The sequence below is a fragment of the Argiope bruennichi genome, chromosome 8 (assembly GCF_947563725.1).
Source record: "Argiope bruennichi chromosome 8, qqArgBrue1.1, whole genome shotgun sequence".
Classification (NCBI taxonomy): Eukaryota; Metazoa; Arthropoda; class Arachnida; order Araneae; family Araneidae; genus Argiope; species Argiope bruennichi.
The window spans coordinates 132194539-132210913 of NC_079158.1; the positions used below are offsets into that span (position 1 = coordinate 132194539).

A 16375-nucleotide genomic window follows, 5' to 3' on the forward strand; every position below is an offset into this window, starting at 1 on the left:
GTTGTGACGTGTGTGTAGCTAAGTCGTTCTCTTGGCCCTAGATGGCGCTACTATAGAAACAAGAGGCGCTCCCCCTCAGGCTTAAATCGGTTGTCTTCGAACAGCGGCGTGTCCATGGCAAGTGCCATCAGAAACAACAACAACAAAGTTCAGATAATGGTTACACTTTTTAAAATAAGCGGCAAATTCTGTTGTTTTATCCCCTGGAAAGAAAATTGTTTGGCCGTAATTTGTTATGATAATTTTATTAAAATAATTTACAGATACAGGAATGTTCTGCTTTTTGTTCAAACGTCACTGACATCCGATTGCGATTAAATCATCTCCCGAACATCAAATTGCAGTTATAAATTGGAAGTCGGGAGAAAAGAAACGACAACCAGGGCTGACGTCAAATGTTGATTAAAAAATGAGGGCTCTGTCGTTTCTTCCTTCCTTCGTTTCCTCATATATTAGAAAATGGAAGAAGTAGAAGAATAAATGAGACAGTGCAATGATTTCTTGCATTGCGTCTGACATGAACTTCAGATCATCCAAAAAGAAGAAAAGAAGAAGAAGAAGAAGAAGAAGAAGAAAAAAAAACTTTTACTATAATTATATTAAAAGAACTTGGTGGTGCAATTTTGGAAATTGGTTTCTTTTATTGAATGCTGATATGATTTTTTTTATGCTGTTATTAAGTGTCATTCACAAAACTTTAATTGCATTGTTTTGAAGATTAATAAAACCATAGCGAACTTATTTTCTTTTTTGAATTAAAATCATTTCTCCATCACTGTTCGTTAAAAAATTTTTCAGGTGGTCTTCATTGGGCAATCTTTACCCATAGACATCACATTTTAGAAGCAATCGACTAAAGAAAAGATGCTTCCTTCATTCTGTACCTACGTCGGGGCTGAGCAATCCCGCCAGTGTTCCGGGGTTACTTGAGCCTTGATTGCTCACTTAAAAATCAGACTTTATACATAGAATACAATTTAAAAAGTAGATTATGATCTTCATAAAAGCATTTAAATAGCCATAATGAAGTTTTTCTAATAGCTTTGATGCTCTAGTTTCCATGCTATTTCCCTTTCTCGCTTTTAAACTCATATTTCGAACTGCTGCATTTGCCATTGTTTATCAAAACATTTATGTTTTCCGGATTGATTCTGAAAACTGCTCCTGGATGAATTTCCGAATTAACATGTTGCTTATATCAAGCTATTTTCCCTAAACAAAGTCTGTTCATTAGCTGAAGACTTTAAAGAATAGAGCACTATATTATTTCAATGAATATTTTTTATTTATTTTAGGAAGCATGGCAGTTTTAGCACATTTTATTTATGCATGGAAGAAATGACCCACATAAGGGTCAACCATTGCATTTACCTTCATATTTGCCTTGGCGAACTTCTGCAGACGACATTCGCCGATTCTCCTCCTCTCCCCCGCCTTGTCGCACGCATCGCACTGGCTCCAGGGACCCCACTCGGCGTAGCACTTGTATTGAGAAAGGTGCTTCAATTTTTCTGGATAGAAATAGAAAATGGTATATTTCCTCCAGAACTCGCTTGATTTCCTTTCCTGCCAATGTGATTGCTTGATTATCTTTAAAAAGGACTTGGTAAGGTTTAGATGAATTATTGACATTCTAAATAAATAAGAGAAATCGATGGGAACAAATTCCGGGTCATTATTTTGAGTATGAAACGGATTCCCAAACTTGCGATGAAGCGAATGTTGCGGATTGGCTACCACCGAGTTGAAATTTTTCTCTGTCTGCCACCGAGTGTAAAAGGATATTTAAGAATAGTTTTCGTTCCCAAGAATGATATTCAGCATTTCCATGCTATGTATTTCTTGCTTGAAAAAAAATCTGAGCAAATTGTCAAAATATTAGAAACACTCTGGTTCTAATTTCGAATCCTTCATAAATGTTGGCATTATAAATTGGATTCGTGATTAAAAGGTAGAACAAGCATAATCTTTTAGAGGTCTTTTTTTTTGTATAGTAGTGGTTCGAATTTCAAGAGGAAGAGGAACGAAGCTGAAAAACTTAGAAAGGAAAATCGGAAGAGGAAGAACTGTTCATCTTTATCCATTCTAATTTTCTAAACATTCATTGTACACCTGAATACAACTAAACACATTCGTTGAAGGGAGATTTCCAAAGATAACAACTTTCCTCTTACTTTTTTACTCGAACAATTTTCTTCAATGTTTTATCAACTTCTCTAAAATTTTCTTCACAGAAAAAGTATTTTTAAGAGGGAAAATATATCAAGAAAAAGAAAAACTATCATTTATGATTATTTAAGAAAATATTTCTGATTACCATTGCTTAGCCTGAAAAAAAAATGTACATTTTTTAAAATTGTTTTTTTAAATACTTTAATACTCACACGCCTTTTATAATTTCTTAAAATAGACTGGAAAAAATGTTCTTGAATTTCTATCACTAAAAGAATAAGAATATGTTCCCTATGAAGATTCAGTGATGAAGGCATTTAGAAGACCATTCAAAAACTAATGAAGGAAATGATGTAGGGTCTCCAGCTCTGTTTCCCATAATAATTCACAACTTTCCTCAGTCGTGCTTGATACTTTTGATAAAAATAGCATATACATTCGTTAAGAAGAATTTTAGAAAAAAACATAATTTTTTCTCATGACATACGGAATTTTTAACTAAATTATGCGAAACCTGCAAAATACTGATAGTATATAAAGCAACTGGTTGGTTGTTCAGTCGGTTATTGTTTCAATATTGATTGATTGATTGTTTTTGTACGGTTCAAGGGCTAATATTGTTTTAGACCCAAGAACCAAATGTGTCCATACTATGCTAAACAAATATTGGAAAATTGAGACACACGCCGTCATATAAATTGTCAAAATTCTAAGAGACAGCCACTCTAAAAAAAGATTGAAACCTATTATAAGACTTATAAATTTTTAAAAACCAGAAATTTCAATACCCTAATACTCAGAAAATGTAATAAAAAAGAAAAAAACTAGTGTTCCAATTGTGTTAAAATAAAAAACTATTAAAATCACGAAAACAAAGGATTCCAACCCAAATTTATAACAAAAAATTCGGGTTACAGATGATGGAAAAAAATCATTGTTGTCTTTTGATATGATGTCTTTTTAAGTATTTATCACGGACAAGGGCATCTAATGTTGAATTATAGAAGATTTTAAAATGGACCCACAGAAAAGGACTCATTTGAATTTTTGTTTCAAGGTAGATTTATCAGAAGAGATTTGAATCGGGGACATAACAACAGAGTAACACATGTTCTAAAAGGGGCTTCTACAGAAATGGTAACAACATATGTGAGTGGAAATTGAGTGAAAAGGCCGCTTTTTTAATGGAACTTATCTCTTGCTTTAAACTACATAGGCTTTAACAATGAGAAAGAAACCAACTCCTAAGGTAATTACGCCCCTTAAAGCTTGACTATTCTTAAGCCACGTTCCGACGACTCGTCCCTGTATTGAGACAGGCACATTTTGCCTCTTTCCCTTTTCTTGTGGTTTTCAGAGGTTCTTTGATGTCTGTTCATTTTACCGACAATTTGCGGGGAGTTCCCGACCGACGTCCACAAGCGGTGGTGGTCCTAAGCCCTTTTCCGACGACCTGTTGTCTTTACGAATACGGTCGTAAATCTGTCAACTGACCCATTGTAGGCTCTAAAGTGACGGTTCTGCAATGGGTCAGTGGACAGATTTATGACCATATCCGTAAAGGCAACAGGTCATCGGAACGGGGATTTAGAATTTCCTATTTTTGAGATTTATTGAAATATGTAACTAATTGAAACTAAAACATAAAGCCTGTCTTTAGTTTATTTTGTAATATCATTTCAAGTCATCCGACATCTCACACTTTGTTAGATTTTTAAACGAATTTGATGTGGTGCAGTCAGGTAGATTGCCCTAATTACGAGTATCTAGTTCAGATAAAAAAAAAAAAAGGTAAAAGCATTGATTGGATTTTCTGTGGACTTTCAGTTGACTCAACGCGCTGTATTCTAAAATAAGGAGTGAAAGCAAAAGTGAAAATAATACGTCCAATTAATTGAAGATCGGAATTGCTTCTCTCAGTGATTGTTCCTAAAAGTTACGCCCGGATAGAGATCTTTTTCTTCAAATCTTAATTTTGTGAACTATTATTTGAAAGTTTTCGCCAACTGTTTCTTCACAGCTGCGATTATGAACAAACGCTGAAATAAGGATAAGCATTCCATTCTGGTCGCACATTCTTCCATTTTCTGTAAACTTGATCTTTCTTCAGGGAAAGGAATATGCTGGTATGTTTTTGTCAACGGCAGCGCCTATGATGTTACAAATTTTGTCATTTCCTTTTTCCGTCTTAAAGTTGCTAAAATGCTAAAACTTCAGAAGATTTTAGTAGTGCCTGCAAAACGTAGGGAAGTCTCTAAAATGTTATCTTTCTCTTTCCTTGTAACACGTTTAGTGGTTTATAAATCTGTATTAATGACAATTGCTTTCTTTCTGACATCTGGTGGATAATAAATGGTATATTTTGTATTTTGATTCTTCATAATTTCTCACACTCGCACAAATTCATACATTTGCACTCTGCAATCTCAGAAAGTGGTTTTACTTTTTCTCTAAAGGCTTGAACCTTATTTTCAAAGCCAGAGCCCCTACTTTCTGCATGGATAAGGTTTAAATAGCTTCAATAGCTTTTCATAATTATTCTTATTTGATAAATAAATAGAGGTGCAGCTTTGTACCTAGGTTCTTTGGTCGTGATAGTGATCTCTTTATAAATTTCAAAAATCAATACTTTTTATTTGTAAATGTCTCAAGATCCTTTTTGCGTCCTCGTGCAATGGTAATAACTCAATGCGTCTCCAACTGTAGTTAAAATGATGCAGCTAAACTCATTGTAGCTGCCTATAATGGAACGTTTAGCTAGTTTCTGGTGTGAGCTATGATTCCAATTTTTAAATAAATTTGGATTATCGATAAATAAGAAAAATGCAAATTTAATTAAGATAAAAGCTAAAAGAGAAAGCAGTGGCAAGTTGGAGATCGAATCAGTTGAAATATATAAATTTCAACGACGTTTTAACCTGGAAAGAAGTATTGTTGGGAATGAAAATGGCACAAAAAGTTTATGAACGATCGTTTCTCCTTATCTTTACGCACTGCAGAGACAGCTTCAATGATAAGAGCTAGAAGTTTTTATAGAGAAGGAGTTCATGAATTCTTTGATAAGTGCGGAGTAATATTAAACGAGCGTAAATGTGTTGCTCAGCAAATATACCAAGTTAAAACTGATGTTCCGACCATCCACAAACCACCAAAAAGTAATTGCAGAATAAAGAAACATCTAGACAAAAAGAGAAATACTGTTGCATGTTATGTTTGCACAAAAAAAAAATTGAAGCAATACTATAGGATTCGGTTAGTTTTGCTTCAGCTTATTCTTTAGCATGATATAAACAACATGTGGTACGATTTATGATGCAAGTCTCCCTAGTCGTACCTTTAAAGTGTTTTTTCTTGATTTTTTTTATTTTCACAAAACTGTATACATTTTTAGACTTATTTTACAAAAAAAGAAGATTTTTTTTTTTGAGATTTCGGTAATAAACAACTGTTTTATTTTTCTTTCTTAAAAATGTTTGATTACTTCATAGTTTTTTTCGAGGGGGGGGGATGACTCGAACAACCTTTCATAGCCTCACTTTCCTCTTCCTTAATTTTTACACATCATGTGAAATCAAATTAAAAAAGAATAATGATTGTTTTTACCTGTCTTGTATTATCAATTGAAATAATTTTTTTCTATTTTTTTTATTTAAATCTTTTTATTAAATTTTGAATAGTATTCTGTAAATAATAATAGTTATAAAACAAAAAAAATTAGTTTAGTTTTTTTCTATCTGTCATAAGTTTTGATAAGAAAATGAGCGAGCACAGCTGTTTAATTTTTCAGTTATATCTTAAAACGGAAATCAATTCTACCCCATTTTATTTAATTCTTAATAATTATTATAAACTATTTCATTGAAAAGTGATTCGCATTCTGTTGTCTTAGTTATCCTTATTTATTTTAAGAATAATCCTCAAAATTAAACTGATCCTTATTTATTGTTAAAGAACCATTTAACACCAAAATAATTTTATTTAGTACCCAAAAATTTTAATAATTATTTTTCTTGTCAGTTGATATTATTATATAATATTCATTTCTAAATGATTAATCATGCTAAAATGCATGGCTAATAAACACACCGGCGTACATGAAATTCATTACTAAAACAATAAAACGTTATTGCAGGGAAGACATTTTTTTACTCCCTGCATTTGGGCACCAATCATTGCATGTGACGCAGCACTGCGTCGTTCAATGGTGCAGTGACCTTTCGTCTCATGTCATTTCCATCCGCAATCTCTGCGTCTTTTTTTCAAAGGATTTTTAACATAAACAAACAGAAAAAAGCGCGCTGATTACGAGCACTTTCCGTCTCGTCTCGAGTGCCTGCAAAAGTCGCATTTTGTGAGTGTGCAATTACAAGCTCTTCCCTGGCATTGTCCAACAGTAGTATGATTGAGTTTTGAAAGAGAATAGGTAAAGGATTGTCTGACACGATTTTTTTTTCTTCCACTTTTTTTTCTCCATAATCTGCTAGTTTCTTGCACCATGTTCGACTATGGTTCAATGAACTACTATATGTACAGTAACAGATTCCAAACAAATTGAACTTGCACATTCTTTCTTTTGTTGAAAATTGGGGTAGAGTTTTTAATTTTCTTGAAAAGAGTTTATGCAACATTGAATTTTTATCGACAAGCCACAAAAATGTACTAATGTTAGGGACAATAGATTGGCGAACTTCATGGGCTAAATTTAATGAACATTTCTCACCAAATGCATTTTTAATAATTTTCGGATTTTAGGGATACACTAGCCACCTGTAGAAATGAAAAAAATTCGTATAGAAATTAATAAAATAGCCTTACAATTGGAACAAGTGAAAAAGTTTAATTTTCGTAATTGCAATAAAAACTTGATTCATGAGTCGATTAAGTTATCCATCATGAAAACCTGGAATGTAGAAATAAATTATTGAATAGAAAAAATTAAGCGTACTTATTTTTTCACAAGATTTCAACCATTTAGAAACTTCTCTGTTGATATTTACAGGCAATCCTGTTGACAAAAATTAAAAATTTATTGCTGAAGAAAAAAAAAACTCTTCTTGAATAATATGCATGATAAAAATAATAATGGGACAAAAACTCACTCAATACTCGCGGCTCCAAGGTTGTACGACGTTCAACTGAAATAAAGAATAAATTATTAACTTCTGCTCACCCAAAAAGAGAACATCCTTTCCTGGACAATTCGTGTATTAAATGTAAATAAAGAGCCCGTGTCCATCATTTGAAAAAAGGAAAAAAAAAGTTTTCAGACATAATTCATATTTTTAGCTATAACATTCGGTCATTTTTGCTTCTATTCGTAGAAAACTCATTCAAAGAAATTATGAGTTTTGGAGTTGTGAAAATTAGTGACGGAATGATTACCCTTCCACTATGATAAGTTTCAGAGAAGATCATCCTTCCAGGATTCCAGCAGACAGACAACAGGACCTTTTTATGTGTAATTGTATATTTTAGAACCATTTTTCCTCTTGCACCGGTTCGATGCTTGTTGGGAGGTGAAAGATGTCAAAAGTAGAATTACTTGTCATCAGATGATTATACGATCTAGAAATGGGTCGTTTTTTTCTTTTTTCAGCAGTAATTCAGCGTCCCTCAAAAAGTCCGTCAACTGATGTAGAACACTTTATCGGTATCTAAGCATCTTCAGGTATTTCTAGATATTTCTGAGAACGCCCCGAGATTGTCAAAGGGATTTCCAGATGAAATCTATCACTGATCCTTGATTAAGTGGACTGTTTTTTTATTGTTTATTCAGCTCTTCTTTAATTTTGACATTATTTCCCTCCGTCATTGAATCGATATTCGATTATTCTGGAACCTACTATGAACTCTTCGTGAAGACTTCTTTCGGAGTTTGTCGCGATTGTAGCGCTGAAGCTCCGAGTTTGTATTTCAAATGACTCGACAAATTTTATACTTTGTTACATCGATTTTGCATACTCCATATTACATCTAAATTTGAAAATAACTATTGAAGTTTTATGTATATTAGGACCCATTTTCAAAGTCATCGCTATTAGATGAAAACTCGTTTAGTGTAGCTCGTCTGGCGCCATTTATCATTAACGTCTGTTCCCTGACTTATGCTTTCACAATACGGTTCACTTTTAGTTTTCCTTGCTAGTGCAGCGGAAACAATCGAGTGTACATATTTTGGGTCTCTTGGTCAAAAATTTGATATAGATGATCAATTGTGTTATCAAGGCAAAATTTTATGTCATAATTTATTACATTTGTGAACTAATGCGTTCACTTACAACCAAATGCACAGACTGACATACAATTAATGCTTTGAAATTGTTGATACTGATTTACAATTTTGGAATAAAAATCATGTATTAAAATGTACTAAAGCAGCTTATTGTTTTTTTTTTCAATTACTACGATCACGAACAGGCAGATCTTTAGATAATCAACTATTCGCAGATATTCCACACCTCTCCAAGAGAGAGAAAATCTCTTTGCATTCGGCCTTTTCTCTTCTATCATGCTACAGTAATTGTATAGATAGCAGAGAGAAAACCTTGATGTGATAGAAGAAATATTAACGTGCTTATTTTAGTAAAAGTCAACAGGAAAATTGAAATTAAAAAAAAGGGCACAAAATTGTTCGCCAGTGTAATTTAACCTACATCATTTTAAAAACGTTGAAAATGCCTTATGAGATAACATTTGTAACAAAAAGGCATCTCTTTTTACTTTTTTAGAAAAGCCCTTATATCGGTATGGAAATTTTCAAAAAATCTAAGTCAATGGTTCCATTGTAGTGAATGCACGGTGGAACAAGCTCAGTAACAAATAGTGACGTTGACTCAACAGAAAGCACGAACACTCAGTCAACCAAGTAATACGAACACGCAGTCAGTAATAGCAATTACAGTCAGCAATAGCACATAAGCAGCAAATCGGTGGTAAACAATCATGATAGCATTAAGTGCTCATCGAGAAGACCGAAGGAAGAGAGACTTTTCGCAACTATTCACATGAGCGTCTATTCCAAACACCAATTCCTTCAAACTTATTGTCTACTCGCGGAAACCAAAATAGACATCCGACGCATTATTAGCGCATTTTTAGATTCAACACACGGCTCAATGCTGTCTCGGCACTTGACTCAACTAATTGCTTGAGCGTGACTCAGCTGCCTTCAACTCTGTCTCCTGGCTTTTTATAGTTTCTGCTACAGGGCAGAGAAAACTCTAAAAATATCTCCATACATTACATCTTATTGAACTTATCGCTAAAATTCCTGGTGATTCTGGGATCTTCTGTTTTGTCTCGAAAGTTGTCAAATTCGTCGCCAAACCCGGGAGGCAATAATCCGACATCCATTTAGCATCCTTCTGAGCTATTTGTAAAACTATCTTTCTTGCGATGAGACTACCTGAGCTGGGAAGCAACATTGCAAATTCGTAACAATATCCATATGCAGACGGATTTTCTGCAGCGAAATGAATAATTTTGTTATACTGAAAATAAAAAATTCTGCCAGTCCTACCTAGACACTAAAATATTACTATTAATTCTTACAATGTATGTGTGTAGTGGATTGGAGTAAAATAGGCATTAAATGCGAGGGCAATTAAAAAAAATATTAAAATATTTTTGAAAAACACATTTTTGCCAGTATACTTAAAAATAGATAATTCTTTCTTTTATCAAAATTTTGAAATAAAAGGAAAAAATAACACATAAAAATGTGGGCCACAGATAGAATGCTTTACGTAAATTGGAATTGGAATTACATTCATAGCATATTTTAATTTTCTAATAATGATGAAGTAAGGGTTTTCTTTCTTATAGCATCCAGCTTTGTTTTCCGCACCGCGCGCTTTTTCAAATTTGTTTTAGAACTCAATTTTTCATAAATTGTTTTCTACAATTTAGTACATTAATAAAAGCATGCATTCCTTTACAATTTGCACTATTTTCTAATTTATCATTCACAATTCATTCATTTCTAGTTTTCAGTCTTTAATGCATAAGACATAATTTTAAAATTCAGCATTATAATTTTTCTAGAATCTCGTTATTCATTTTTCGAAGAACAACTAGTTCTTGAAAAAAAGGAACAAATCAGGCTGACTGGTCATTGTTAAACTTTTTATAAAACATTCTGTTCATCTTAGCTAATTTATTCTAAATTTCTTAGAATGAATATGCTAATCATTTGTTTCTCATTTGATATTCCATAATGCTCCAAAATCTTTAACTTCAAATTCGACTTATTCAACGGTAAATGAAATTTTCAGTCCTTTGATAAATTGTTTTTCAAGTTTCTTTGTTTTATTCGTTCTTTATTTGAATAATTTATTTATTTTTCATTAAAATTGAAACATGGCATTGTGTTGAAATTAAATGGGCAATTAAATCCTAAAATAAAAAAAAGTGTCACTGTCATCGGGAAAACATCTCTTTACGAAGTCTCAGAAATCTAGTGAAGTGAGGCAAAAACTCTCTGCTTATTGTTAAAACGTCTGACACCTCATTTTCAAATAAGCAGATATTTTATATCTTACACGTGCCTGCAGACTGTTTCGTCTCCGCATTCATTGCTTTTATTCCATGTTTGTTTTATGCTGCAGCTGTTCAATCCATACATTGGATGGCGCTCTCCCGCTCTTGCGCTTTATATAAAAATCAGAATCGAGAAAAAGCGGACCTGAGTGAGGGCAGCGGGAGAAGACTTTTTAATTAAGAGTGGCTGGAAAGATTCATTTCATATTTAACAATATTTTGCAATCGAATCCTCTCTACTAATAATAAGTTAATAATTGAAAGTAATAAGTAAATTTCATTAATAGCAGAAAATATTTATATTTAAAAACTTTAATAAATTAAAAATGAGCAATTTTTATAAAAAATAATTATAAAAAAAACACACACACTTTGGATGTAAAGATTATACAATTTTTTTTTAAATAATCGGAGCAGTTTATACCTAAGGTGTTCATTTTCTGTCTTTTTTTTAATGTGAGGAAATTTTTATTGCTGTTTTCTTTCAACGCAATAAAATGATTGAATGAACAACAAAAATGATAGATTTTCAGGTACTGATGGCATAAAGCGCAGTCGTGTTTATCACAACAATTCAGAAATTAAAAGCAGTTTTTCTTTGTTCAACGTTTTGCCCCGAATAAACCTAAATGAATTCGAATTATAGGCTATGCTTTAACATTCATTAAAAGGAAGTTTAAGGAACTAAACTGTAAATGTGAATTCCAATTATTATATTTGAATTAATCAAATGACACAATACGATGCAGATTTTGTTTCACTTGCCCACTTATTATTTTTGAATAAATTTTACAATTTGTTGTTTGAATGAATTAACAAAAATTTGATCCCAGCTTCTGAAGGGACCGCTGTTCATTATTCTCGATTGAAGTTATTTAATGAATCTCAGGCCACGAAAGGTTTTATTGGCTGTTTTGGTTCAAAAGTTAACTTCAATTGAAAAAAAGAGCTTACTATCGAGTAAAATGTCCATCTTCTCCTCCGCCTTCTTACTTCCGACGTCGTAACAGAAGTAGTACGCGCCATCCTGCGGTTGCACCTGGCGGATGACCAGACTGTGATCTTCCGTGACGAAAACCCTATTTCTGCTGGGGTCGTCGTGCATGTCCAAGACCACTTTCTGCTCTTTCCCGTGCAAGCTTCTGCGACGCCACACGCGCCCGCTGATGCCCGCCCTTTCATTGCTGCCGCAAGAAATACTACATGTTATTTCAGTTATTTACATTATACAAGTGTCCGTTCCGCAGTTTAATATAAATACAAGGTAGTTAGCTTAGAAGTGAGACTTCAAATGAAACTGAAGAATGATTCTCTCTTCAAAAATAAAAGAAAATGCTTTATGATAATTTATTGATTGAATTGACATAAAAATATAAGTGGCTGTAATATGCAGATGTCTAATGCATCGACAGTTAAGACCCAGTTGTTGAGTCATTGATTCTCCAAATTAAACAGTTCACATCAATTTAGAAAGATCTTTAAAAATGAATATCATTCACTAGTTCCTTTTCTTATTTAGAAAACATTAAATGTTGCTCCATGTTGACGAAAATTTTCCCCTTGATGGATCAAAAGGGATCACTCAAGCAATGCGCAAAATTTGAACTTTGATTTAAACTCCTCAAATTTGATGAGTCTAACGGCTTCATTTGATAGATTTCTCATTAACTATTGTAAATTGTAGTTAGTTTGAAGAAATTTCAATCCATTTTACAACAATTTAAGACGACGTAATTAATTTTGGAAAAATAGCAGAATTCAATTTATCTCCTCAGTGATTGCAATATATTTATTGTGTATTTTGGAATTGATTTTCGATTGCAGAACTAAATCCAATTATAGCTTAGTTTACGGAATAATTTCGAGAAATTTTTTTATTGATAATTAAATTTTACAAAAAAAAATCATTAATCTCAAATTTGTATGTTTCACTGAATAATATCAGATATTATTCGGTGAAATATTTTCGATGTGATATCTTATTTGATGTGATATCTTATTTCGGTGATTTTTTATGTGATATCTTATCTCATAAATAAATGAAATATTCATTGAAAATAGCAGAAATTCAATCAGAGTTTTGAATGCTAAATTGTCTATGATACATTTTGGTTTTCAAATTTCTTAATCGCTAAGAAATGCAATAACTCTCTAAAAAATTCATAATTATATAATACACATTTATATTTAGCGCAGATAACTGCCTTTCTTTAAAAAAAATTTTAAGACTCATAGCAGCAAAAATGTAATTTTCTTACTGTCTCCATAAATGTTTAAAGAAAAGATATATATTCATAAAATGGCAAAACAATTTTTCTTTCATGATAGTTGGCAGTTTTAAACACTTTCGTTTTATTACTGGTAATATGGAACGATTTTTTGATATTAGACTCAAATTTCGACATGGTAAGTTTGAATCTGTTTGCGTTTTTACAAAATCCATCTTTAGTTAAGCTGCGCCACACTCATGGAATTAAAATATTTGTATCAATTTATAATAAAATCGAAACATGGAATGTCTACAAAATCCAAAAGTCTAAAGCCTTGACATGGCGACCAAACACAATGTTTTAGATAAAACCGTGGACAATATGCCTAAATAGTAATAAGGAGAGGCTCGTTTATGCTTCCTGACACTTAAATTGATAATAAACGAAGTTTTATTCAAAAATATTTACCAATAGTGACATGGCAAACGCACATCGGTATTCACTTTAGAAAGAACTAGTATAACAGGTATTGCTTTTAAGCCTTTAGGCACTTCTTTGACTTTTTCTTTGTTGAAACATTTTTCACATATTGTTATACCTTCAAAATAAAATAATAAAAAAATTAAAAAAAAAAAAAAACTCTTACTCACCCCATCTCAAATTGTTTCTCTTTCGAATTATACAGGAATACTTCTAATGGTGGCCCAATAGCTAATTTATAAATATTAGATGCAATTTCAAGTGGAAAAAAGCTTTAATTGAAGAAAACAAATTCTATTTTTGGTTGTTTGAATGAATACCTGTAGAGATGGAAATGAGATCTATATAGTGCCCTGATCCTATCAATAATATTTTGCAAATATTTGTCGCATACTCATGTTTTCTTAAAAAGAAATTCAATTATTTTACAATTGAATTTGATTAGGTTATGAAATTTTAAAAATCTCTATTTTACAGAATTTCAACAGCTTCATTTCATCGTCTCTAGAATGCCTGAGGATAAAGAAAAGGAGAATAAAGGATCGCATGCAAACTGAAATGATGATTTCGATTACTTGGCATGAGGAAATAGGACGAATGTTCTGAAAAACATATATAATTAATTCATTACTTATATATGTTTAATATATCATATTTTTATTTATTTTTATTGAGTTCTGTATAAAAGATATGTTCCATTTTTCAAAAAAAAAATTATTGCGATTCATTGCCCTAGCAAAATAAAGAAGCATCAAGATTTTTCGAATTAGCTCATTAGGAAATTAGGAGTGCTAAATATGCTTATCAATTTCCATTCAGCTCAAATAGAAACTGCTAAACATACCTAATAACGAAGTGAAACTTCTTGGCGAAAGGAATTCATTTGAAAATATGATACTTAAGTTTATGAGACGTTTTAGAGACAATTGAAAAAGTTATGTTTTATTGAGACAGCCTCCCGTTGAAGATGTGCTGGATGCATCTTCACTCATTCCGAAGACAATTTACGAGAAATCCGCAGAACCTATTTCTATTCAAAACCTCACTTATGGAAAATTCTAACATTTGGGAAGCATTTTTGTATCTCCCAACAATGGAACAAAAGCAATTGTCAGGAAACAAAGAGTGATGTTTTGATTTTCGTAATTTTATTTCAAACCAACAGGATGGAAAATCAATTTTCGTGAATGAAATTTTGTGGACTGATGAGGGTCCATTTACAAGATGAGTCAATACATCTAGCAATCAGAAAACTTCGTAACATACGACGAAACAAGCACCGCATGCATTGGTCTGAGAAATCTCCGGTGCGAACTGTGGAGGAATGTGCAATTATTCTTGGATTCTGTTTAACGTCTGCTAAATATGCGGCTATTTTATCTGATCCATTCAATGATTACTGGAGTAGGCTGTTTCGTATGGGATTTGTCAAGCTTATGTTTTCAGTATGATGTTTCTCCGACTCACATATCTTTCCATCATCTACTTTTCTGGCCCACACGTCTAGAAATAACATCATAGGATACCGAAGTCCCTGGGAATGACCTCACGATTGTCAGATTTAAGGCTAATAGATTCATTTTTGGGGATTTTTTTGAAAATAAAGTCCGCGAAAGGAAATTCAGGAGAACATGCCCAACCAACCATTGTCTCCACATTGCTGCATTATAAACGGTATTAATCTGTTTCATATTCTTATTAATGTGTTTCATGCCAAAAGAAACAATTTCGATCAAAACATTAAAGGTGAATTCACTTCTATTTCAAGTTCATAAAATTATTTTTTTATTTTATAAAACATCTCTTTTTATAATTAAAGGGGGTGTTTTTCATTTAGTTGTTTATTGCATGATTGTGCAGTAAAAAGCAAGTGAAATTTTTCAGTTAAATTAAATATCCATTAAATCTTTCCTGATGAATACTTAAACTACAGAAAACATTTCATTTCATTGAAACATTTTACTTTTTTTAAAATCTGATCACTGTTGCGTGAAATGAGTTTCTGCAACTAGCCCGTTTATTTTTAAACAGCTGTTAATCCCTCCCTTGATTTTATTAATAAAGTGATAGAATTCCTTTTTTCATATGGGTTAAAGAATCGAGACTAAAATTTAAAATGTGATTAAAAGGGTTGAAAATATGTATAACCAATGGGAGTTGTCTTTAGTAAAGCTGTCATCCCAGAGGACGCCTTGCATGGCATTGCCGTACAATAATTATGAAATAGTAACCTTTACTGCGAATTAAGTAGTTTTACTGAATTTATCATATAATTCTAGGCGAGTTATTTTGCAATGAATTCCTAGCATACGGTTAATATTATCCGAAAATCGAAGATTTGTTTTCGATGCCTTTTTCCCAACCGATTGGAGCAAAACTTTATCACAAAACTCCACTTGCAGTCGCAAACTCGCATGCCAAATTTGATATATTTAAGTCAATGTATCTTTGAGTTATCGGTTTGACATGTTTCTAAAAGTATGGACCGACAGATGGCCAATCCCTTGTTGGATTTGGCTCACATTTTGAAAGACTATAAACGTTCATTCTGTGTATTCATTTTTGTAGTTATCGTATTGGCTGATATTCCAAAAGGCCGGACTTAATCTGAGAGATTTTATGGCAAACTTGAAAGAAATCTACAAAATTGATTTGAAGACCAGATTTCATCCGCCTACCTCCGAGCATTTTCGAGTTATCTTTGTCATAGACGACGCGTTTTCCAAAAATGTGTTTTTCGAACTCGGGGAGGAGATTCTTCGAAATCCAGAGTTCGAATTTGTGGACGATTCTCTACACTGCGTATACGAGAAAACAAAAGCTGAAGAGTTTAAAATTTTTCCAACTGCATTTATTGAATTAAAAAATCTGAAATTTTATTCGTCACTTTATTTAAAGCACTTTCAAATAACGTCAAACAATAAAGCACTTTCTGTACATCTTATCTCTAAAGAAGTCAGTTTTACGGTACAATG

The 16375-nt window shown here is 32.4% G+C and overlaps 1 protein-coding gene across 3 annotated transcripts in view; it reads right to left on the reverse strand.

Moving 5' to 3' along the window:
• LOC129981780 (uncharacterized) overlaps window positions 1-11827 on the reverse strand; it is a 45084-nt gene extending 33257 nt beyond the window's left edge. Inside the window, exons 1-3 of one of the 3 annotated variants that reach the window (XM_056092784.1) lie at window positions 11665-11827; window positions 7272-7307; window positions 7118-7177 (exon numbers count right to left, since the gene is read on the reverse strand). In XM_056092784.1, coding sequence (XP_055948759.1) covers window positions 7118-7177; window positions 7272-7307; window positions 11665-11815 — 247 coding nt within the window. In that variant the 5' untranslated portion in view covers window positions 11816-11827. The remainder of the gene's footprint in view (window positions 1-7117; window positions 7178-7271; window positions 7308-11664) is intronic. The other 2 variants (XM_056092786.1, XM_056092785.1) reach the window with 2 other exon arrangements.
• Window positions 11828-16375: the final 4548 nt, after the last annotated feature.